At 41.8% G+C, this 23,739-nt stretch overlaps 1 protein-coding gene across 1 annotated transcript in view; it reads left to right on the forward strand.

Annotated features, from left to right (window-relative positions):
* FBXO21 (F-box protein 21) overlaps window positions 1-23,335 on the forward strand; it is a gene marked incomplete at its 3' end in the record, with an annotated part of 100,578 nt that extends 77,243 nt beyond the window's left edge. Inside the window, exons 11-12 of the mRNA XM_082252210.1 lie at window positions 9,847-10,004; window positions 23,148-23,335. Of these exons, the coding sequence (XP_082108336.1) occupies window positions 9,847-10,004; window positions 23,148-23,335 (346 nt within the window). The remainder of the gene's footprint in view (window positions 1-9,846; window positions 10,005-23,147) is intronic.
* Between the last annotated feature and the right edge of the window lie 404 nt (window positions 23,336-23,739).

Here is a 23,739-nt window from a genome sequence, read left to right on the forward strand (position 1 = left end):
AATGTCCAAGTTGGGCCCATTTAGCCATTTTGCCTCCCCAGTGTCATGCGACTCGTTAGTGTTACAAGGTCTCAGGTGTGTTAAATTTGGCATTATCCCTCTCACTCTTTCATACTGGGCACTGGAAGTTCAACATGACACCTTATGGCAAAGAACTCCATTAGGATCTAAAAAAAAGAATTGTTGCTCTACATAAAGATGGCCTAGGCTATAAGAAGATTGCCAAGACGCTTAAACTGAGCTTCAGCACGGTGGCCAAGACCATACAGCGGTTTAACAGGACAGATTCTACTCAGAACAGGCCTTGCCATGGTTGACTAAAGCAGTTGAGTGCATGTGCTCAGCGTCCTATCCAGAGGTTGTCTTTGGGAAATAGACATATGAGGGCTGCCAGCATTGCTGCAGAGGTTGAAGGGGTGGGGGGTCAGGCTGTCAGTGCTCAGACCATACGGCTGCACACTGCATCAGATTGGTCTGCATGGCTGTCGTCCCAGGAGGAAGCCTCTTCTAAAGATAATGCAAAGAAACCCCGCAAACAGTTTGCTAAAGTCAAGCAGACTAAGGACATGGATTACTGGAACCATGTCCTGTGGTCTGATGAGACCAAGATAAACTTATTTGGTTCAGATGTGTCAAGCTTGTGTGGCAGCAAACAGGAGGAGTACAAAGACAAGTGTGTCTTGCCTACAGTCAAGCGTGGTGGTGGGAGTGTCATGGTCTGGGGCTGCATGAGTGCTGCCGGCACTGGGGAGCTACAGTTCATTGAGGAACCATGAATGCCAACATGTACTGTGACATACTGAAGCAGAGCATGATCCCCTCCCTTCGGAGACTGGGCTGCAGGGCAGTATTCCAACATGATAACGACCCGAAACACACCTCCAAGACGACTACTGCCTTGCTAAAGAAGCTGAGGGTAAAAGTGGTGGACTGGCCAAGCATGTCTCCAGACCTAAACCCTATTGAGCATCTGTGGGGCATCCTCAAATGGAAGGTGGAGAAATGCAAGGTCTCTTAACATCCAACAGCTCATCATGGAGGAGTGGAAGAGGATTCCAGTGGCAACCTGTGAAGCTCTGATGAACTCCATGCCCAAGAGGGTTAAGGCAGTGCTGGAAGATAATGGTGGCCACACAAAATATTGACACTTTGGGCCCAGTTTGGACATTTTGACTTGGGGGTGTACTCACTTTTGTTGCCAGCGGTTTAGACATCAATGGCTGTGTGTTGAGTTGTTTTGAGGGGGACAGCTAATTTACACTGTTATACAAGCTGTACACTCACTACTTTACATTGTAGCAAAGTGTAATGTCTTCAGTGTTGTCACATGAAAAGATGTAATAAAATATTTACAAAAATGTGAGGGGTGTACTCACTTTTGTGAGATGCTGTATATTAGGATAGTTAGGCACTGTTTTTATTATTCCCACTTCTGCCAGTTCCATAATGCAATCAGTTAACACTGAAGGATGGAGCACTGAGGGCATTCATGCCATGCCTATCATTCACCGTTGAGAATGCTCCTTTCTACTACTGCTCCTGACTGCATTTGACTTGTGGAACTTTTCTAAGGTCATCTCTGCTGCCTGACTTGGCCACCTTTTTGTCCTCCTGACCTTTCGACCCTCTTCTGCGACCCAGCAGCTCTGTTCATGAGTATTCAGCACCTCGCCTGGTACTTTGAGCTATGTTGCCCCATGCCTTGCAGTGCAAAATGTCATAGTCTAGACACATGGAGAACAGTCCTTCTGTCCCAGGTGACCCAAGCTCATGCTCCACTAATGCTTCTGGTGGTGTCTGCAGTTTATCCCTTAAACTTCATGACAATGATAGCCTGACATTTAGCCTTCTGCTTGCATTTTTACTGATTTCAAAACCTTCACTGGCTCCATCAGGCATGGTGCCCCCTCTTCAGCTCTATTTTGGGAGGATTTCACCACAATCATGCAGAATTTTATAATCCAGAAAGCCCATTTGATTGCGGTTTCTGAACACAGAAACCTTATCTGACCTGCCCCTTCTGGCACTGAGACCCTTTCTGATGATGAGTTAGTCCTTTCTTAAAGTAGAAATCTAGTCAAAATCTCAACTTAAACTTGCTTCCACCCCAATTCTAAGCCCTATACTGACTACCCTATAGAGGAAAGATGCTTATACTTACCTTTTTCTGAGGGTGCTCCATTCCTAAAACATGATCTCCCCAGCAGCTAGCTTCAGTGAAGAGGAGAGATCGCTAACAACATGTTAATGCAGTGATGTCACCCAGAGACTTACTTTGGCCTATCCGTTGTCGGCTGTCCCTTCTCTAACAAAAAAAAAAATAATGGGGTGGTGTTTTATTCAATCTCTCTATTAGTAGTTTCCATGTCCACAAAGTACACATTAACAAGATCCCTCTATAAAAAATAGTTTGGACTTTTGAGGTACAGTACAGCAAATTTTTCATTGTGAAAAACCTGTGATACCTCAAAAGTCCTAACCATTTTTTTCTGGAGGAATCTTACTAATCTGTCCCTCCTCTACACTGAAGCCAGTGCTAGGAGCCAATCATGACAATCTGAATAAATTATCGATTCTGACTGAACTTCTACCTAATGGACAACTCTACGCTTGAAGTGTTGCAGACCTCTGCTATTACTCCCAATTTTAGAGACTGTCTTGGCTCTCGCTTATGTGGAGCACAGCACCTTAAAGCTTAAAGTGGATGTAAACCCTCACATATACCCAGTGAAATGAACAGCCCCAGATGATACACAGAGATGAAACAAATCTCCCTACATAAGTTTTATTTGTAAATCTTCTGTCTTCAGCTTTCTACACTGTTTAGAAAGTGAGCATTGTGTTAAAATTTGTCCTTGCTGTCCCAGCACTGGGTGTGATTTTGGCATACACTCTGTGACAGCTGATTGGAAGAAAGGCACACACCCCCCTCCACATAGGCAGAGGAAGAAAGAAACGTCCAGAGCTGATCAGCTCTCTGATTATCTATCTTTATGCACCCACCCTGACAATTTTCCAGCTGCTTTTATCTCCTGTGTCGGAGAACTTGTCAGAAGTTATGATGTTGATAACAGAGGAATGAAGCAGCAGAAAGACACGGGACTTGGGGCTTTAGAGAGAGATAAGTAAAAACTACAGATAGGTCAGCTTTCATGAATGGGGTTTACAGCCACTTTAACCACTTCCATACCGAGTCATGTAAAATGACGTCGGCAAAGTGGTTGTCTAGATCCGGGCCGCCGTCATATGACGTCGGCCCGTTCTAGCTGCTACTGCGCGCCCCCGGCGGCGCGCAGCGGCGCGATCAGGGATGAGGCTCGTCCCTCGGACATAGCCCATCCCTGATCAAGGTAAACAGCCAATAGAAATTGGCTGTTTACCATGTGATCGGCTGTGTCAATCACAGCCGATCACATGAGCGGCTCCAGCACGAGCCGCTCGTTCTCTCTGCAATGCGCGCCCCCGGGGGCGCGCAGAGCAGCGATCGGGGACGAGGCTCGTCCCTCGGACAGAGTCGATCCCCGATCTAGGTAAAGAGCCAATTAAATTGGCTCTTTACCACGTGACCGGCTGTGTCCAATCACACCTGGTCACAAATGTCAACAGAGAACACGGTAACTAGCTGTCACCGTGTTCTCCTCCTCACACACTGATCCTGTGTGAGGAGGAGAGTGTGGTAACAGCTAGTTACCAAGTACAGTGCACCCTAAACACACTGATTGCCCCCCCCCCAATAAAGAGCACCTGTCACTAGCCCATCAAAGTACCCGAGTACCTGTCACCAGCCCATCAGGTACTCAGATGACAGGTACTTGGGTACTCTGATGGGCTGGTGACAGGTATTCGGGTACTCTGATGACAGGTACTCGGGTACTCTGATGACAGGTACTCGGGTACTCTGACGGGTACTCGGGTACTCTGATGACAGGTACTCGGGTACTCTGATGACGGGTACTCGGGTACTCTGATGACAGGTACTCGGGTACTCTGATGACAGGTACTCGGGTACTCTGATGACGGGTACTCGGGTACTCTGATGACAGGTACTCGGGTACTCTGATGACGGGTACTCAGGTACTCTGATGACAGGTACTCGGGTACTCTGATGACAGGTACTCGAGTACTCTGATGACGGGTACTCGGGTACTCTGATGACGGGTACTCGGGTACTCTGACAGGTACTCGGGTACTCTGATGACAGGTACTCGGGTACTCTGATGACAGGTACTCGGGTACTTTGAGTACCTGTCAACGGAGTACCCGTCATCAGAGTACCTGAGTACCTGTCACCTACCCATCAGAGTACCCGAGTACCTTCCACCTGCTCATCAGAGTACCTGACGCCTGAAGTACCCAAGTACTTGCCGCCTGCTCATCAGTACCCATCACTACTCAACAGTACCTATCACGTATCAGTACTGATCATCAGTACCCATCAGTACAGTATCACCTATCACCTATCAGTCAGTGAGTACTACTCATCAGTACCTGTCACCTGCCCATCAGAGTACCCGAGTACCTGTCGCCTGCCTATCGGAGTACCCGAGTACCTGCCACCTGCTCATCAGTACCAGAGTACCTGTCACCTGCCCAACAAAGTACCCGAGTACCTGTCACCCTTCATACAGCCACCATGTCCAAGTCCAAAAAGGTTTATATACGTCCTCCGTTTAAACCTAAATACCGGTGTTATGGCAGCAGATAGCTGCCATAACCCTGGTATTTTTTTAAACGGTGGACGGTTGGCTTTCCGATAAGGGTGGTCCCAGCGGCGGATTCGCCGTAGGATCACCCTTCCGGGATGGCGGAAGAGGCGCCCCCCCCCCCCTCCCGACGCGTTCCGGTCCTTTTCCCCGCTTACCGGACCCGCCGGCAGCGGGGAAAACAATCCGGTCCCGAATCCTCACAGACAGGATGTCGAGTGAGGGCAAGCTTGCCCTCACTTGACTCTATGGTCTTGGAGGACCGGAGCTACGGAAAATGTTGTTGCCTAGCAACCGGTTTAAAGGTCCATTTTTCATTTTATATTATAATTATTTTTTTTTTTTTTTTTTATATATCTTTTAGTGTACTTGTGAGATCTGAGGACTTTTTGACCCCAGATCTCACAAAAAAGAGGTCCTGTCGTGCCTATTTCTATTACGAGGAATATTTACATTTCTTTTAATAGAAATAAAAATGATCAATTTTTTTTTTTTTTTTTAAACGGTGTAAAAATAAAAAATAATAAATAAAATAAATAGTAAAAAAAAAAAAAAAATTAAAGCGCCCTGTCCCCGTTAGCTCACGCGCAGAAGCGAATGCATACAGAAACCCCGCCCACATATGTAAACGGTGTTCAAACCACACATGTGAGGTATCGCCGCGATCGTTAGAGCAAGGGGAATAATTTGAGCCCTAGACCTCCTCTGTAACTCAAAGATGGCAACCTGTAGAAATTTTTAAATTGTCGCCTATGGGGATTTTTAAGTACCAAAGTTTGTCACCATTCCGTGAGCGTGCGCAATTTTGAAACATGGCATGTTGGGTATCTATTTACTCGGCGTAACATTATCTTTCACATTATGGAAAAAAATTGGGCTAACTTTACTGGTTTCTTATTTTTTAATTAAAAAAAGTGAATTTTTTCCAAAAAAATTGCCTTTAGAAGACCGCTACGCAAATACGGTGTGATAAAAAATATTGCAATAATCTCCATTTTATTCTCTAGGGTCTCTGCTAAAAAAAAATATATAATGTTTGGGGGTTCTAAGCAGTTTTCTAGCAAAACAACTGATTTTAGCTTGTAAACACCAAATGTCAAAAATAGGCCTAGGCAAGTGGCTAGGATGCATGATGATGCTCCTTGGATGTTGGGCCCCTCTATATGGCTAGGCTGTGAAAAAGTCTCACACATGTGGTATTGCCATACTCAGGAGGAGTGGCAGAATGTATTTTGGGGTGTCATTTTTGCAGTGTACATGCTATGTGTTAGGAATATCCTATAAATTGACAACTTTGTGTAAAAAAATTTTTTCCCACATTTTCCAAAAACCTGTGGAAAAAAATGATATGTTCAAACGACCCATAATGCCTCATAGAATATACGTTGGAGTGTTTGCTTTCCAAAATGGGGTCATTTTGTGGACTTTTCCATTGTATTGGTTCTCTAGGGCCTTGAAAAGTGTGATAGGTAGTAAGAAAGTTTTATGTGTATTTATGCTCCTAGAACGCCTGAATGTGCTTCTTGGACATGAAGTCTCTTTTTGTGGCCAGGCTGTGTAAAAGTCTCACACATGTGGTATCGCCATACTCGGAAGAAGTAGCAGAATGTATTTTTGGGTGTAATTTTTGCTGTGTACATGCTATGTGTTAGAAATAGCTTATAAATTGACAACTTTGTGGGAAAAAAAAGAAAAAAAATTTTTTTTCTTAATTTTCCCAAGAATTGTGGGAAAAAATTACAACTTCAAAAAACTCACCATGCCTCTTACTAAATACCTTGGACTGTCTACTTTACAAAAAGGGGTCATTTGGTCGGTATTTGTACTGTCCTGACATTTCAGGGCCTCAAGAAAGGAGATCGGCAGTCAGTACATCTGGTGTGATCAATTTTCAGTAATTGGTACCATAGCTTCTAGACTCAATAACTTTCACACAGACTAAATAATATACACTAATTTGGATTAATTTTACCAGAGACATGTAGCAGTATACATTTTGGCCCAAATGTATGAAGAAAAATTTATTTTTTGCAAAATTTCATAATTGAAACTAAAAAAAAGTGTTTTTTTTTCAAAATTTTTGCTCTTTTTTTGCATATATCACGAAAAAAAAAAACCCCAGTTGTGATCAAATACCACCAAAAGAAAGCTCTATTTGTGTGAAAAAAATGATAAAAATTTTGTTTGGTTACAGTGTAGCATGACTGAGCAATTGTCATTCAAAGTGTGAGAGTGCTAAAGGTTAAAATTGGTCTGGGCAGGAAGGGTGTCTAACTGCTCTGTATGGAAGTGGTTAAGGATCAGCCTGTAACCTCTGCTAGTGCTGTTCCCAGACTAGGCTCCTTTAGGGTTCCCAAGACTTTTTAGGTGTACTTGCTGTTCATAGTCATGCTTTATGAAGATTGGAAGCACCCTGACCCCATTCGAGGAGGACGTTACAAGGGCTCGTTCACACCAGGCAACACAGATAAACTAGTTGTTTTCCTTTGTGGTCTGATGTCTCTTCTGTATGAGCAGTGGTAGTGCATTTTTACAACACAAGGTAGTGTTTACCTTTTTTTTTTTTTTCCATTATTTTTGAAAAGGGGCTTTACCTTAATTTCTATGCACCGCAGGTCAAATGCATTTTCAGCCTGTCCCCATTTTTTCATTGCATAACAATTCCTCCGCTTTGCTGCAGCACTTCTTGCTTGTGACCCTGCCATTTGACCTATCATCTGCACCAGTTAATCGTGTGTTACTGCCTCCATTGTGGATTACCTGGATTACCTCCTGTTGAGGGAGCAGTTAGCGCAGGTTTTGATGGGTAACCAAGCCTGAACCATCCAGACCCTGTAGAGATTTGACTGGGTCCTGAAACTTCAGAAGTCAGTAGTGGAATCAATTCATCACTTAGAATATCCTCATCCTAGACACTCTCAAGGCAGGAGATACTTCTAACTCTTCACCCCCAGGCTTTGAGTCTTCAGTCCAGGAATCGTCCAACTCTTCACATCTGCATATGAGGGTTCTGAGGCTGATTTGCCCAGTTCCACTCTGGATGTCTAAAGTGGTCCTGGGAACCTTGTTGGTGCAGGAGACTTTGATGTCAGAGGAATCTTGTCTCCTGTTCAGCATTCTGGAACTTTAAGCGACCTGGCTGTCCCTGCAGCCCTGGACATTTCAACTGGAGAATCATCTGATCCAAATTCATTTAGACAATACCACAGTAGTGGCGTACATCCGTGATCAGAGAGGAACCAGAAGTCTTGTAATGGCAAGAGAGGTAGAGCGAATCCTGTCCTGGGCAGAACTTCATGTTCCAGCCTTGTCCACCATTTACATCCCGGTCATTTCCTCTGGAAGTGGTGTTTCACCCGGAGGTGTTCCAGGACCTGACTCACAGGTGGGGAATGTTGAATGTGGACCTCCTCTTCCCTTTCACAAGTTTTAAAATCTCTTCTCTCCCTTTCGTGAGTTATTCTGTTAATTTAACAAGGGTAAAAGAGGGGTGTATAAATTACACTATCTCTTCTTTGTAGATAGCCACAGTGCCAAAAGTACTGCACTGGCTATACCTTTCAGAATGACTAAAAGTAACATTTTTTGCAGTACACAGTAGTGATCTGGATATGATATAAACAACTATAAAGGTAACTTTTTTTATTTTTTTATACTATTCACAGTATATCTGCCTGGAGTTCTACTTTAAGTCTTCTATGTGGTTACCCCGTGCGTTCCAACATGACTTCTTGGGATCTGAATTTGGGTCTCACAGCCCTCAATTTAGGGGTATTCCTATTTTCACGTTTACAAGATCGTCTTACAAGTGGTCTTTTCCTGTAAAGAGCCCTTTTTTGGTCTTACACAAGGAAAAAAAAAAGTAGTTCTGAGGCCCACAACTTGCTTCCTTTCTTTCGGAGGTTGTTTTTGGCCTTTCACCTTTATTAAGACATCATTCTCTATCTGGCCCAGTTTACCAGAAGGAGATCTCCTTCTATTTCTGAATGTAGTTTGGACTGCGCATTTACTTCACAGCTCCTGCAACCATTAAAGTCATATTGTTCACTATAAAGAGGAACCTGCTTCTCATTTCACCATTTCTTCTTCAAGGATCGGGTTCCACCCTTTCCTGTCAAGCCACACTACTAGATCTGTGAGTACTTTTCAGTATCAAGCAACTGTTTCACAGATTTGCAAGAATGCCACCTGATCTTCAGTTCACACATTCTCTCAAAGTTTTCCCAGGTTAATGTTCAGGCCCTCTCTGATCACGGAGATAATTAGAAAAAAGGGGAGAGAGCCGCTCAGGTGTATGTTCCAGACCCGGTGCAGGTCAGATCCGCCATCCAAGAGTAGAAGAAATCCAAGTTTGAGACCGCACTCAAGGTATTATGATGAAATCAAAGGTTTCTTTATTCCTCAAATAAAGTAGACAGACAGTGTACAAAACAGATGTCTCCGGTTGACGCGTTTCACGACGCTGTAGGTCGCTTACTCATAACCACACTTGTGTGGTTATGAGTAAGCGACCTACAGCGCCGTGAAACGCGTCAACTGGACACGTCTGTTTTGTACACTGTCTGTCTACTTTATATGAGGAATAAAGAAACCTTTGATTACATCATAATACCCTGAGTGCGGTCTCAAACTTGGATTTCTTCAGGCCCTCTCTGATGCCAACTTTGGGCGTATGTCCTTCAGGTGGACCTTTGAGTTGCAGGCAGTCCCCAGTTATGTTATTTTTGTGGGCCTGTTAGTGTTTTGTTGCTGTTGCCCACCCCTCAGTTGGACTGCTTGTTGAACATAATATACTTTGATGGCATGTTCTATTTCACTTACTATGTTTCAAATGTATCATTCAGCTTATGATTAGCCATCACACCCACCTCTTAGTTTTTGTTTGTTTTCGTTTTTTTATACTATCCTGTCATTGAGATAGGGCTGTTTTTTTAAAGCATGAGAGTGAGTGGGGTATTTTAAACCTGCCTTTATATTATGGTGTTTCTATTTTTCGTTACATGTTACACCCCTAAATAAGGGTGTAACATATTGAAAAGGTGAACTTATTTAATGTATTCCCCAGTAACTGTTTTATTTATTTTCAAGTACACCCCTCTCTCTTCACTCTTCTGAATTGGCAGCCCTTTTCTCACTTTTACAGATATGATTATAGTTGTGTGATCTTCAGCTGGGATCCTTTGTGTATGATGCCACCGGACTGGATGGAAAACCTGGATCTCTACCACCTCTCAAAAGGAATAACTCAGCCATTTTATAGTGTGCTTCTTGAAGATGGTACTTGTAATTATGTCGCTCAAGGTGGGTAAAAAAGAAATTGCTCTTTTGGCTACTAATTTCTCAAAAAGGAAAAGCGAAAAAAGTCATTTTTATGTCAAGTAAATACCTAATACAACATTTGTGTCTCCTGATGAGCCTACTAAAAAGTGGAACTAAACTTTCTTCTAACTCTAATTAGACAATAGCCCTGAACCTCACTGCTTCCAAGCTCTAATTCATTCCTTTCTGCCAACCCTGGAGCCCACTCCCGCTTTGTGTAAACGCCTAGTATCAGACAATAGGCCGCACACCGATACCATCCCTTCCTCCAAGAAAATGTATTTGGTAAGACAGCGCATGCTGCACACTTCCACCTAAGGAGGACCACCCCTCTAACGCATTTTACCCATCCGGGCATAGTTGTGGAGATACTTGACTAGTTACTTGTAAGTCTGCTCCATCAATGCAAACTTTTCAAACTACCTCTCCAGCATCTACATCATCGCCTGGTCTTCTAAATTTGGCGCATTGCCCATCTTGGTTGGCTGGCCTGGGGTAACATGACTGCTGCACATGCACACAGTAGTTCATCCATCCTGGCATAATGCAACCACAACTAAATTCTCCATTTGGAGTTAGTGATACCCTTTTTTGGCTAACTTAATTTTCTAAAGCTGCAAGATTGTGGGGTCTCTTAGGTCAGGCTTTGAGGTCCTGAAAAATTGTATTGAGATAGTCTTGAAAGCCTGACCATTAAAAAAACCAGTAAAAGAAATACACAGTAATTTGTGTGTGAAATGCAATATAGTACAATAATTTTTCTGTCCTGACTTATTTCAATATTACAAACAAGCTATAATTGCTCAACTTACCTCTACTACTGCTCAACTTATCTCTACCACTTCTTTTTTTTTTTATATATTTCTTTATTAAAGTTTTACAAATACAAAGGTAAAAATGTGATACAAATCATTTCCTTTTTCACATGAAGTAAACATTTTATCCCCTCTAGGACTCCCCTACCCCCACCCCCCCACCCAAATCCCCCTACCCCATTTCCTTCTCTATCTTGTATCTAACGACCATTTCAACTTTCTTTAAACTTTTGCCATGTCTCCCAAATTTCAATCCTGTTCTCGTATCGTTCTTCTCCCCACACTTTTAAATATTCCAACTTTCTAGTTTTTTCTACTCGCATAAGCCATTCTTTATGTGATGGAGGTTCTATCTCATTCCAATTTCTGGGGATTAAACTTTTTGCTGCGTTTAAGAGATGTGGAATCAATGATTTTTTATATTGTTTTATTGATAGTTGAGTCCCATGGAATAGGCAGACCCAGGGATCTTCCATTATTTCTATATTGGTAATTTTTTTAATTGTAGCTAATACATCCTGCCAATATTTTCTAATTTTTGGGCATTTCCACCAAATGTGAGTCATTGTACCGATTTCTTGACAGCCCCTCCAGCAATTTTTTGAATTCTCCCCATGGTAATTCCCAACTTTGTCTGGTGTATTATACCATCGGGAGACCAGTTTATAATTAGTTTCTGCCGTACTCATGTCTATGGCGGAGCTGTGGATCAGTTTCAGACTTTTTTCCCATTGGAACCCTTGGCTATGTGCCCCCAGTTCTTTTTCCCACTTTTCTGCGAATGGAGGTACCGCCAGCCTCTCCCCCTCATTAAGAATTTTATAAATATTAGAGACGTTATTACGCATTTTCTCCGATATACATATCTGCTCCATCGGCAATAATTCTTTTATCCCTCTAATCGGCTGAGGAAGGGAGTCCACAAAGTGTTTTAGCTGGCGGTATCTCCATTCGGTGAGGTTCCAGTCTCCCCTCTTTTTCAAATCTATAAACGCATTTATTTTTCCCTGTGTCATAATGTCCTTTAACCTTACGTCCCCTTCTCCCATCCATTTTCCATATTCCTTTCCCTCCCCTGGTGAGAAATATTTTGTGTCTTTCAGTGGTATTAGTGGTGAGTTGTATTTCCATTTTTGACTAGTGTTTATTGTGTCCCATATTTTCAGTGCCTGTCGTGTGATTATGTGTGTATTGTTGTTTAGCTTTCTATATTTTGGTGGAATCCAAATCATTTTACCTAAATCTGTGTCACTCATTATGTTTTCCATTTTCACCCATTTTTTTCCACTTTCTTTTTTTCCCCATTCCAACACCCGTGTAAGAATTGATGCCTGGTAATATTTTTTAAGATCCGGTAGTGCTAAGCCCCCTTCTTCTTTACTTTTACTCAGTGTTGTGTACTTTATTCTTGGTTTTTTTTTTTTCCATACAAACTTGGTTATTAATGCTTTTAATGTTTTGAAAAATGCCTGAGGAATCTGTATTGGTAACATCTGGAATTTGTATGTTATTTTGGGAAGGATTACCATCTTTATAATGTTAACTCTTCCTATCCATGATATAGCTCTCAGTATTAGACTATTTATTTCTGTTTTAATTTCATTTAGTAAGGGCAAAAAATTTATTTTATATAGCTTTTCTGGGTGGGGGGTTAGTTTAACTCCTAGATATTTTAATTCACCTTTTCTCCACAGAAAAGGGAATTCTTTTTCCATCCTATTCCTTTCCTGTTTGTCCATCTTTATACTTAATATCTCTGATTTTGTTTGGTTGATTTTAAAATTAGAGAGTTCTCCATAGTGTTTCAAATTCTTTATTAAATTTGGCAAGGTTATTCTGGGGTTGGAGACGTAGAACAGGAGGTCGTCTGCAAAAGCCGCGACCTTATGTTCCACCTCTCCCACTTTTATCCCTTTGATATCAGTACATCCTCTTATAGTGGCTAATAGTGGTTCCAATGAGATCACAAACAGCATTGGAGACAGGGGACATCCCTGTCTCGTTCCGTTGTGCATCTCAAAAGGTTCCGATAGTATCCCGTTTACTTTTATTCTTGCAGAGGGTTGATTATATAATATCTTTATCCATGCCATCATCCTCGGTCCTAGTCCTAATTCCTCTAATGTTCTCATTAAGAACTCCCAATTGACCCGGTCGAATGCTTTCTCAGCATCAATCGACAGGATCATATTTGGGGTCTTATTTTTAAGCATTTGTTTTGTCAGGAGAATTGTTCTGATGCTGTTGTCCTTGCCTTGTCTTCCGGGTATAAAGCCTACCTGATCGCTATGAATCCATTCATTCATGAGGCTTTTCATTCTTGTAGCTAATATTTTTGTAAATAATTTGGTATCTACGTTTAGAAGAGATATCGGTCTATAACTAGAACATAGCGTTTGGTCTTTATCTTCTTTTAAAATGACTGTAATAGATGCTAGGAGGGCTTCCTTACTCATATTAAATTTAGTCCCTAAACCATTCATATACTTTTCAAGCCTTGGGACAAGTAGGTCTTTAAATTGTTTATAGTACCCGATGGTATATCCATCTGGTCCAGGACTTTTACCCGTGGGCGTTTCTTTTATTGCTCTGAGTATCTCCACATTTGTAATTGGAGCCTCTAGTGATTTTAGTTTTTCCTCATCTATTTTTTGCATTTTTGCGTTTTCTAGGTATATTTTAATCTTCTCTTCTCTATTCCCTCTATCGTCTTGCTTCCCTTCTCCTTTTACCGCATAAAGGTTGCTATAGTATTTTTGGAACTCCCGAGCTATTTCAGTAACTGAATGGACTAATTCCCCTTCTTTATTTTTGATCTTGTCTATATAATTTCTTGCTTTTTTTTTCTTAGTAATTCTTGCCAAATTTTTTCCAATTTTATTTCCCTCCACATATTTCTCTCTGGTCACCCTATTAAAGTCTTGTCTAATTTCCTGTTCTAATAGTTCTTTTAATTCTTCTTTTTTACCTTCCAACAGGGTGTTGGACTCCTCTTTATTTTTTATTATTTTTTTTTGTTTTTGTTCCAGATCATATACCTCTCTCATCAGTCTATCTTTATTTTGAGTTCTTTCTCTCTTCCTTTGCACTCCCTTAGCTATTAGTATCCCCCGCATATAGGCTTTTTGTGCCTCCCATATGATGTTCTTAGGAGTCTCATCTATATCATTATTTTGGAAGTAGAATTCCAATTCTTTCTCAATTTCTTTCCCCCACATTTTATCCTTGATTAAGTCTTCATTGATTTTCCATACATTCATTTTGGGTTGTTTTTTGCCCATTCTTATTTTTAGTGTAATGGGGGAGTGATCTGACCATGTTCTGATCCCAACCTTCGCCTCTATTACTTTATCAATCCATCTATGTTCCACCAAGAAGTAATCGATTCTTGAGTATGTCCCATGTATATTTGAGTAATAAGTGTAGTCTCTTTCTTTTGGGTGTAAGATTCTCCATATATCTGCTAATTGATTTTGAAATAATTTTTTCGTGATCTCTTTATTCTGATGGATCGATATTCTTTGGTGCCTTGCTGTATTATCAATCTTTGGATCTAAGCTCAGGTTGAGATCTCCTGCCATGATCACTCCTCCTTTCCTAAAGTTTGTCAATTTCCCCAGGATTTTACCCAGAAAGGGTACTTGTCCCTCGTTTGGACTATATAGGTTGGCTAGAGTAACATCTTCTTCGTTTAGTTTTCCTTTCAGGAAGAGGAACCTTCCCTCCGGGTCCACCAGCCTTTCCTCCAGTATGAATCTTGTCCCTCTAGCAAAGCCAATTGCTACTCCCCTAGATTTTTTCTTAGATGAATCTGCGTAATACCATATTGGGTGTTTTTGTGAGTAGAATCTAATGTTTGTATCATGTGTAATATGAGTCTCTTGTAAGAATATAACATCTGCATTCAGATAATTAATTTCTCTCATAATTCTCTGTCTCTTCACCGGTGAATTCATTCCCCGTATGTTATATGATATAATATTTACCTCATCCATCCCTTTGTCTTGTTTTTCCTATTTTCCCAAATTTTTGGTTCTATACCTTCACATCTGGATTTATAAGGCTGGTGTTCTCGAAAGTTCGGGCTCTCCTTCTTATATGTGGGTTATGTTTTCTATATGAGCTAGGGATACATGGCATATTCAAACAATCTATTTTTGTGTCGTCCTTTTCTTTTTCCCTATTTCTAAACCCCCCCCTTCCCCCTCCCACCCACCCATTCCCCCCTCCTCCCTCCCCCCTCCCCCCTGGCCGTCTTCGCCTCCAAGGGTACCTAGTTTCTCCTTGCCTCCTGACTAGGTTAGTCGATTTATCTCTCCTTCCCTTCCATCGACATTTCCCCGGGGTTGAGCTCGGCTCGTGCTCGCCATCACTTCCTCTCCCCCCTATTTTGGGATTTGAGGGTAAAGTACACCCTAGTGCCCCCATGGGGCCGCCCTCTTGAAACTCTTTTATAATGCCCCTTATCCACCTCCCTACCTCCTATCCTCTCAAAACCCCTCCTTCCTTCTCCCAATTTCCCCGTACCCTCCCCGTTACTCAAAACAGTTTTTAACTTTTCCCTTTGCTCTTCTTTTTCTTCTTAATCTCTTCTTGCCACTCGTTTTCGTCTTCTGAGTCCTCATCTAGGGACTCTTGAAGAGTCCATCCTGGAATCTCCATTACTGGTACTTTCAAAATTTCACAAAAGGTCAAGGTCTCTTCTGGAAACCTTAGCAGGGCCGTTTTTCCATCTTTCCGTGCTCCTAGGCCTGGCGGGTGGCTCCAGAAATATTGTATATTTTGCTTCCTCAAAATATCTACCACTGGTTTCAAAACACGTTTTCTATTGATTGTATCCTGAGATAAATCCGGGAAAATCTGTATATCTGCATCTTCATTTCTCATTATTGGTCTGTCTCTCATCTTTTCCCAGATTTTAGCTCTTACATCGTATTTATGAAATCTCGCTATTACATCTCTTGGTTTATCTTTTGGAGCGTTCTGAGGTTTTCGTATTCTGTGGACTCTTTCAAATTCTATTTTGTCAGCCATTTCCTTTCCTAGGAGGGGATTAAAGATGATTTCAAGCATTTCTTCTAGTTTTTCCTCTCTGCCCTTTTCCGGTAGGCCCCTAATCCGCAAGTTTTTCCTTCTATTTCTATTTTCTTGGTCTTCCATCTTATACGCCATGTTCCTCTGTTCAAGCTGTGTTCTTTTCATTTGATCTTTTAAATTTTTTAACTTCCTCCCCTGGGAGTTTATTTTCGTTTCTATTTCTTCCACTCTAGCCAGAGTATGTCCTAAATCCCTATATAGGTTAGCCATTTCCGATTTGATTGATTTTTCCAAATTTGTGAACATTTCTATCATTTCAGATTTTGTCGGTGGCTGATCTTTTCTCCTCTGTTCTTCTTCCTTTCCTGATGCATAGTCTCCCATAATTTGTGTACTTTCCCTAGAAGAGTCCAAGGTCTCCTCTCCCGGTAGCTCCGAGTTTTTTGTGCCTTTTGTCTTTGTTTTCCCCTCATTATTTTGTTTTGATTTTACAGCTGGTTGACAGTCCGCTGCTTCCCTTTGTCCCTTCCCATCCTGAGTCATATACTTTCTGATGGTTCCGGGGCTAGCTGTTATTTTTGCGGGTTTCTCCGCCCCATCTTTTGTCTGTTTATTCTTAATTTTTGACATATTTCTACTTTTTAGGCTCTGTTTAAGGTCTAGAGCTGGGGGGCTAAAGAGTTCAGTATAGTTCGCCAACTGTCTACCTGACCAAACAGTGGTCAGATATAATATTTCAGGGGTGGGCCCGGCGTATATTTAAGGGGTGTACTGCTTTAAGATGGGAGGGTATAATTATCCAGTATTTCCAACTTCTCCTAACCAATAATCTCCAGTAGAGCTACCTCTGGCCTTTTTATATATATTATTTTTTTTTTTTTTCCCTTGAAGACACGAGTTGGATAGTAATTTTAGTTTACTTTATTCTCATACAGTCTTTCCCTCGTTCAGTTATAGAATGAAGTAAAGGCCAAGGGAAGCCCCTGTAAGATACCGGTAATCTTCTACACCATATATATATAATATTTATCTCCAGCGAGAAAAGGCCTTTTGGGGGGTCCCAAGGGGTTCCTTCATGTAATTATCTCCTATTCAACATACGGTTCGGAGAGACTTGGGAGGTTTAGGGTTTTTTTTTTTTTTTATCATTCCGTCCCTTTAAACCAAGTGCTCATTGAACATTTTCCAACACGCTAGCAGGGTTCTTATTTCCAAGCCCTTCTCCCTCCTCCTGAGGGGGCCTTAGTATACCCGGCGTATCCCGGGGTGTCAGCAGTAATTCTATTGCAGTTCAAGGTAGTCTGTCAGTATCTTATTTCACCCGGGGTATACCTTGGCACTTGTCCCAGTCTATAGATCTTATAACATGTATCATATATGAAAGGAAAGGAATTTGGGGGTTTTCACCCTCTCACCACTCCTCCAGGTCTGGTTTGTGGCTCCTTAGCTACATGCTTTGTCGGGTATCCGGCTGCCTCTGCGTCCCCCTTCGAGCGTTGATTCCCTCCTTACTCGAATGCTGGGAACCCTCTCTTTCCCCAGAGCCGTTTCCGGGTCTGGTGAGCTGTCCCCTCGATGGCGGACCGAGTGCGGGACCTCGTGAGGGGTCTCTCTGTGCCGGCTGGACGCGTGCGGATGGTCTGGGCGGGCGGCTCGGGCTTGCTGCTTCCTCGCTACTGCACCCTGGTGGCTACACGGGATCTACATCCCCGGAGCTGTCCCTCCGTCCCTCGGAGACTGCTCAACGGAGGCACCTGCTTCTCAGCAGGGATCAACCGATCCACCGGGTCCTTCGGCAGCGTTACTGGAGATCAGGTAGAGGGATATTTGGTCCGCTTTAGTTCTCCATGTGTGCGGGGTGGTCTGAGGCGTTCAATAGCATGTCTCGGGCGGCTCCCAGGTCTGCACTAGCGTGCACTCAGCTCTGGCGCCATGACCCGGCTCCTCCCCCCAGCCCCTGTTATGTCTGCATTTTACTGCAGCTCCTATCTCTACTTATATGGCAGTATCTGTTATCTCTACCACTTCTATTGCTATTTATAATGAATCTTTCTAGCATTACAACTGAAACTTATATTTAACCCCCAAACTGTGTTTTTTCTCCTTTTTTTTGTATCAAAAGGCTCTGTGCTAGGTCCTGTTCTATTTAGACTGTTTGTAAGTGACATAACTGACATTTTGGTGGGCAAGGTATGTCTTTTTGCTGATAGCGCAAAGGTGTAAAATATTTTTGGGGATGTTTTTAACATGGAATGTGACTTGGCAGTGCTGGGAGATTTAAATAAAAATATCTCAACGCAGCCACAAAAAGTAGTACCCTAACAAGGAGCAGGCTAACACAAATGTGATTCCTAGAATATATAGTGTAAGTAAATGCCAGAATTGTGCAGGTCTCCCAAAAATATACAATCCCCTGCTTGTGAAGAAAATGTACGCTTCAGATACATAGTGTGAATCCTCCCCACCAGTATAAATTTTCTAATGCACAAACCTAATAAATGTACAAAAAAAAAAATTCCATGTGATACTGTCAGATTAAACGTAAATGTATCAAAAAGTCTATAGTGTCTATAAACTGCTCACTCCCCAAGCTGATCTTCAGCATGTCTTCTATAATACATCACCATGTTTTTCCACACTCTTTATCTGTGACTCCACCCTCGCAAAGTATTTTATGGATGTACACTTACCTCTGAGATTGTACCTCTTAGATTACAGGAGGTCAGATATTATTCCCAGAAGGAAAACAAAAACATCATAATACTTTACGTATGTTTTGTTAAATACTTTACAAAAGATCAAAAGCCCTCACATTAAAAATGTTTTTCATCTGACACTAGCATCCAGTGTCCCGTAAGCATAGTGCATAAATAACTCTTAATTCTCCCCTCACTGGGACTCTCCTATGTGATGATATCATAGCAAAAACTCCACTTATGCGTTGCGTCCCCTCAAGACTTTGAGGAAGCTCCCTACTACTTGGAAGATTGGTGCTAGAGGATCAGTCAAAGCCAAAGAAAAATGCAGTTCAAAGTTTCTAAAAGGAGTTGTAAAGGCAGTTGTATTAATTCTATGCATTGAGATAAAAAGCCTTCTGTGTGAAGCAGCCTCTCCAGCACCCCTAATACTTACCTTAGCGCCATCTCTGTCCAGCAATGTACACGAGTCCCTTGGCCATCCAGGACTTTCCCTCCTGATTGGCTGTGACACAGCCGTAGTGCTACTGGCTCCTGTGGCTGTCAATCATCGTCCGCCAATCAGGAGAGGGGCGGCGGGGCCGAACTGCAGCTCTGTGTCTGAATGAACGCCCAGAGCTGCAGCTCGGCTCGGGTGCCCCCATAGCAAGCTGCTTGCTGTGGAGGGTACTCGACAGGAGGAAGGGGCTAGGAGCAGTGAAGAGGGATCCCAGAAGAAGAGGATCCAGGTTTCTCTGTGCAAAACCAACTGCACAAGGCAGGTAAGTATGAAAGTATCCTAAAGTATGAAATTTTTGTTATTTTTCTTTTTAAAAAAAGAGGACTTTACCAATCACTTAAATGCAAAATAATGCATTTATTGAAAAATAATCCACCCAGTACAATATTGGGGGTACAGCATGAGCCCAGAACTGCAGTAGGAAAATAATTAGGGGTACCTATTTCAAATTATTGCAAAATGTTCAAAATTCTATATAGATCTTTAGTTCTCACTAGAGGCATCATGAACAAGAGGAAGGAGGTCCTGATTCCTCTTTAGAGACCTTTTAGGTAGACCTCATTTAGAATACTGTGTTCTGGCCTCTTTTCCAATAAGATATTGATATATTCGAACAAGTCCAGAGATGGGCAAGGAAAATAGTGAAAGGCCTGATAAATGAAACCCATCAGGAATTGAATATAGCCCAGTCTTCAGTAAATAAGGGAAAGGTACAGGAGGGCAGTATTTTCAATTGGAAGCAAGACCAAGTACACAGAGACAAAACCTCAAACCTAACCTTTTGTAAAAAAAAAAAAAAAAACAGTTGATGTTTAGTGCAGACTTCCAACATAGGTAGTGATTCAGTCAACAGTAAGGTAATTTTAACATGCTTGGAACAAACAGGTCTATTGTCAGGGGCAGACTTTTCTACGTCAGTGCCGGTATACAGCTGATCCTGATCCTGGGTGATTGAAAGTATCCTACATCCCATGCTGTTCATGATCTCCTATAATTTAGAGATCATGGAGTTTTGGTAAGAGGCACATTTTTCTATTTTTGAGCACTGGTGGAACATAGAAGCACTTTGTTTGATTCAAGTTTCAAGAAACACTGGAAAGAGAGAATCTTGATTCACTTTGTTTATCTTTTAAATAATTTGGACACTTTTATAATACATTTTTAAGTGAATTTTTGAATGAATGTTTTGGTTACATAATTTGTTTTGGCAATATATCTTATTGTTTCATATACAGTGCCTTGCAGAAGTATTCATCCCCTTGGCATTTTTCGTGTGTTTTGTTGCCCCACAACCTGGAATTAACATGGATTGCTTGAGGATTTTCATCATTTAATTTACAGAACATGCCCACAACTTTGAAGATGTTTTTTTTTTTATTGTGAATCAAACAACAAATAGGTCAAAATAACAAAAAAAGTCAGTGTGCATAACTATTCACCCCCCTAAAGACAATACTTTGTGGAGCCACCTTTTGCGGCAATCACAGCTCCAAGTCGCTTTGGATAAGTCTCTATGAGCTTTCCACATCTTACCACTGGGATTTTTGCCCATTCCTCCTTGCAAAACTGCTCCAGCTCCTTCAAGTTGGATGGTTTACACTTGTGAATAGCAATCATCTTTAAGTCTGACCACAGATTTTCTATTGAATTGAGGTCTGGGCTTTGACTAGGCCATTCCAACATTTACATGTTTGCCCCTTAATCCACTCAAGTGTTGCTTTAGCAGTGTGTTTGGGCTCATTGTCCTGCTAGAAGGTGAATCTCCGTCCTAGCCTCAAATCAGGCACAGAGTGGTACATGTTTTGCTCAAGAATATCCCTGTATTTATCACCATCCATCTTTCCCTCAACTCTGACCAGTTTCCCAGTCCCGGCTGCTGAAAAACATTCCATACAGCATGAAGCGTCCACCACCACGTTTCACTGTGGGGATGGTGTTCTTTGGGTGATGTGATGGGTTTGCGCCAGACATAGCGTTTTCTTTGATGGCCAGAAAGTTCAGTTTTAGTCTCATCAGACCAGAGCACCTTCCTACATACATTTTGGGAGTCTCCCAAATGCCTTTTCGCAAACTCAAAACGTGCCATTTTGTTTTTTGCTGAAAGTAATGGATTTCTTCACTCTTCACTGCCATAAAGCCCAACTCTATGGAGCATACGGCTTATTTTCGTCCTATGTACAGATACTCCAGTCTCTGCTGTGGAACTCTGCAGCTCCTCCAGGGTTACCTTAGGTCTCTGTGTTACCTCTCTAATTAATGCCCTCCTTGCCCGGTCCGTGAGTTTTGGTGGTTGGCCGTCTCTTGGCAGGTTTGCTGTTGTGCCATGTTCTTTCCATTTGGTTATGATAGATGTGATGGTGCTCCTGGGAATCATCAAAGATTTTGATATTGTTTTTATAACCTAACCCTGACTTGTACTTCTCAACATTGTCCCTTACTTGTTTGGAGAGTTCCTTGGTCTTCATGGCAGTGTTTGGTTAGTGGTGCCTCTTTCTTATGTGTTGCAGCCTCTGAGGCCTTTCAAAAAAGGTGTGTAAATGTAATGACAGATCATGTGACACTTAGATTGCACACAGGTGGACATCATTTCACTAATTATGTGACTTCTAAAGGTAATTGGTTGCACCAGAGCTTTTTATGGCCTTCATAACAAAGGGGGTGAATACATACACACATGCCAATTTTCTGTTTTCTATTTCTAAAAAAAAAAATGTATGTACCGTATTTTTCGCCGTATAAGACGCACCCAATTTTAAAGGAGGAAAATCTAGAAAAAAAAATTCTCAGGTCTTTGCTGTCCTCAGGGAAAGTTTTGAGGAGTTTCTAGTACTCTGCTGATGTATAATCTGTGTCTGCACAGTACTGGTTGGTGCTGTGCTGGTCACATGAGACTAAAAAAGCTGAGTACAGGAACCCACCGGCGCCTCAGAACAACGATTAAATAAGGTTGCCACAGATGTTGAGAGACATCAGGAGTGCTGGTGGTCTAATTTAACAGGTTCCTGATCGAGGTGTCAGCGAGGCTGAAATAATCATACAAAGCGCCAGAGGTGAGTGGAGGTTTTTACCATCCTGTTTGTCTTGCCTTCACTGTCTGTGGTAACTGGTAAGCCGGTTCGTTTTTGTGCTGTGCTGCCTGGAAAGCTGCTCTGCTCTCTTGCTCTGGCTCTGGCTCCCGCCCACAGCCCGCCCACCCACACTGCTCCAAACCAATCTGCATTGCCGCTCGTCCCGACCCCGCTTGCCTTGGCCAGTCAGCAGCATTGGGAGGTGACACACACACTGGAGCCGAGACAGAGAAGGCGGCCAGTGTAATTTGAATACTCCCAAGTACCAGCCACGGCCGCAACACTTACTTTAATGGTTAGTGGCAATGATTTTTTTTTTTTCTTCTACACTGGCTCTGGCTAGCAGCAAGCACCACACAAAGTTAGGGGCAGTTTTAATGCAGGCAAAATGTGTATTTGTCGTATAAGACGCACCAACTTTTCCCCCCCAGTTTTGGGGAAGAAAAAGTGCGTCTTATACGGCGAAAAATACGGTATATATTTTTCTCATTTCACTTCACCAACTTAAACCATTGTGTTCTGATCTATCACATAAAATTCAGATTAACAAAACATTGAACTTAAGGCTGTAATGTAACAAAATAGGTAAAAAATCAAAGGGGGTGAATACTTTTTCAAGGCACTGTATGATTAACAGAGGCACCTTTTTTCACTTATGTGGGTGCTGGATGTTTATTGCACCTGATTTCACATTTCTGATATTAATTTGTCTATTTTAAGTAACAATTTTTTGGTTGAGTTATCACTACAGTTTGAGTATAAATTTTGTCACCCAGTAGCGCACTTTTATATTATATATCTTTTGTCCATTTTCCAGTATTCAGGGAATTTTAAGTGCAGCAAGTGGTTTTAAAAATCTGTCTTAGCACAAGGTTGATCCTTTATATACTTTTTCTACGTCACTCTTCTTTGTTTTACTATATAATAAACTAAAAAAAGGTCTTGGTGTTGTGCATGTACTTTAAATGTAGTGATACTTTGGTACTGATTTCTTTTTGCATTTGTCGCAGAGGACCTTGAACCACATCCATCCCCAACAGAAATACCACATCCGGATATAGATCTTTACTTCTCAGAGTTTGCGGAAACTCACTACATTACAAAAAAAGAGCTGCAGCTTCAGTACCCAGAAGATGCAGAGTGGATTGGCAAGCAGAGCGTGGAGGGCCAGCCAGATTCTTCACCCCAGGAACCATGATTTCTGTCTCTAAAATTTAGCTTTTTATTAGACGAGGTTACTTTTTATAGGACTGGTACTCCCTGTATAGGAAAACAAGGGCCCCCTGGTTTGTTAGTCTAATAGCCTTTGAACATGCCCTTACTTAGCATGCTAAATAGTTATGTAATATAAGATAAGGCAGTTTAAGGATACAGTACCTAATTTATGAGACACAACAACTGGACCCAATTCTGTATGTTTCATGAAAGATCAACTGAAATTTTCAGTGTTATTTAATTACCTCCTTTATGCCTACAATGAAGCAACAGCAATTGTTTTTTTGCACCTTGCTTTATTAGGTATTTGAATACATGCATTTTAACAGGCTCACCGGTAACTCATGTTACTATGAGATAATTGCTCTATATTGCACTGATCTGTAG

The sequence above is a fragment of the Pelophylax lessonae genome, assembly GCF_965119305.1.
Source record: "Pelophylax lessonae genome assembly, chromosome: 1".
Taxonomy (NCBI): Eukaryota; Metazoa; Chordata; class Amphibia; order Anura; family Ranidae; genus Pelophylax; species Pelophylax lessonae.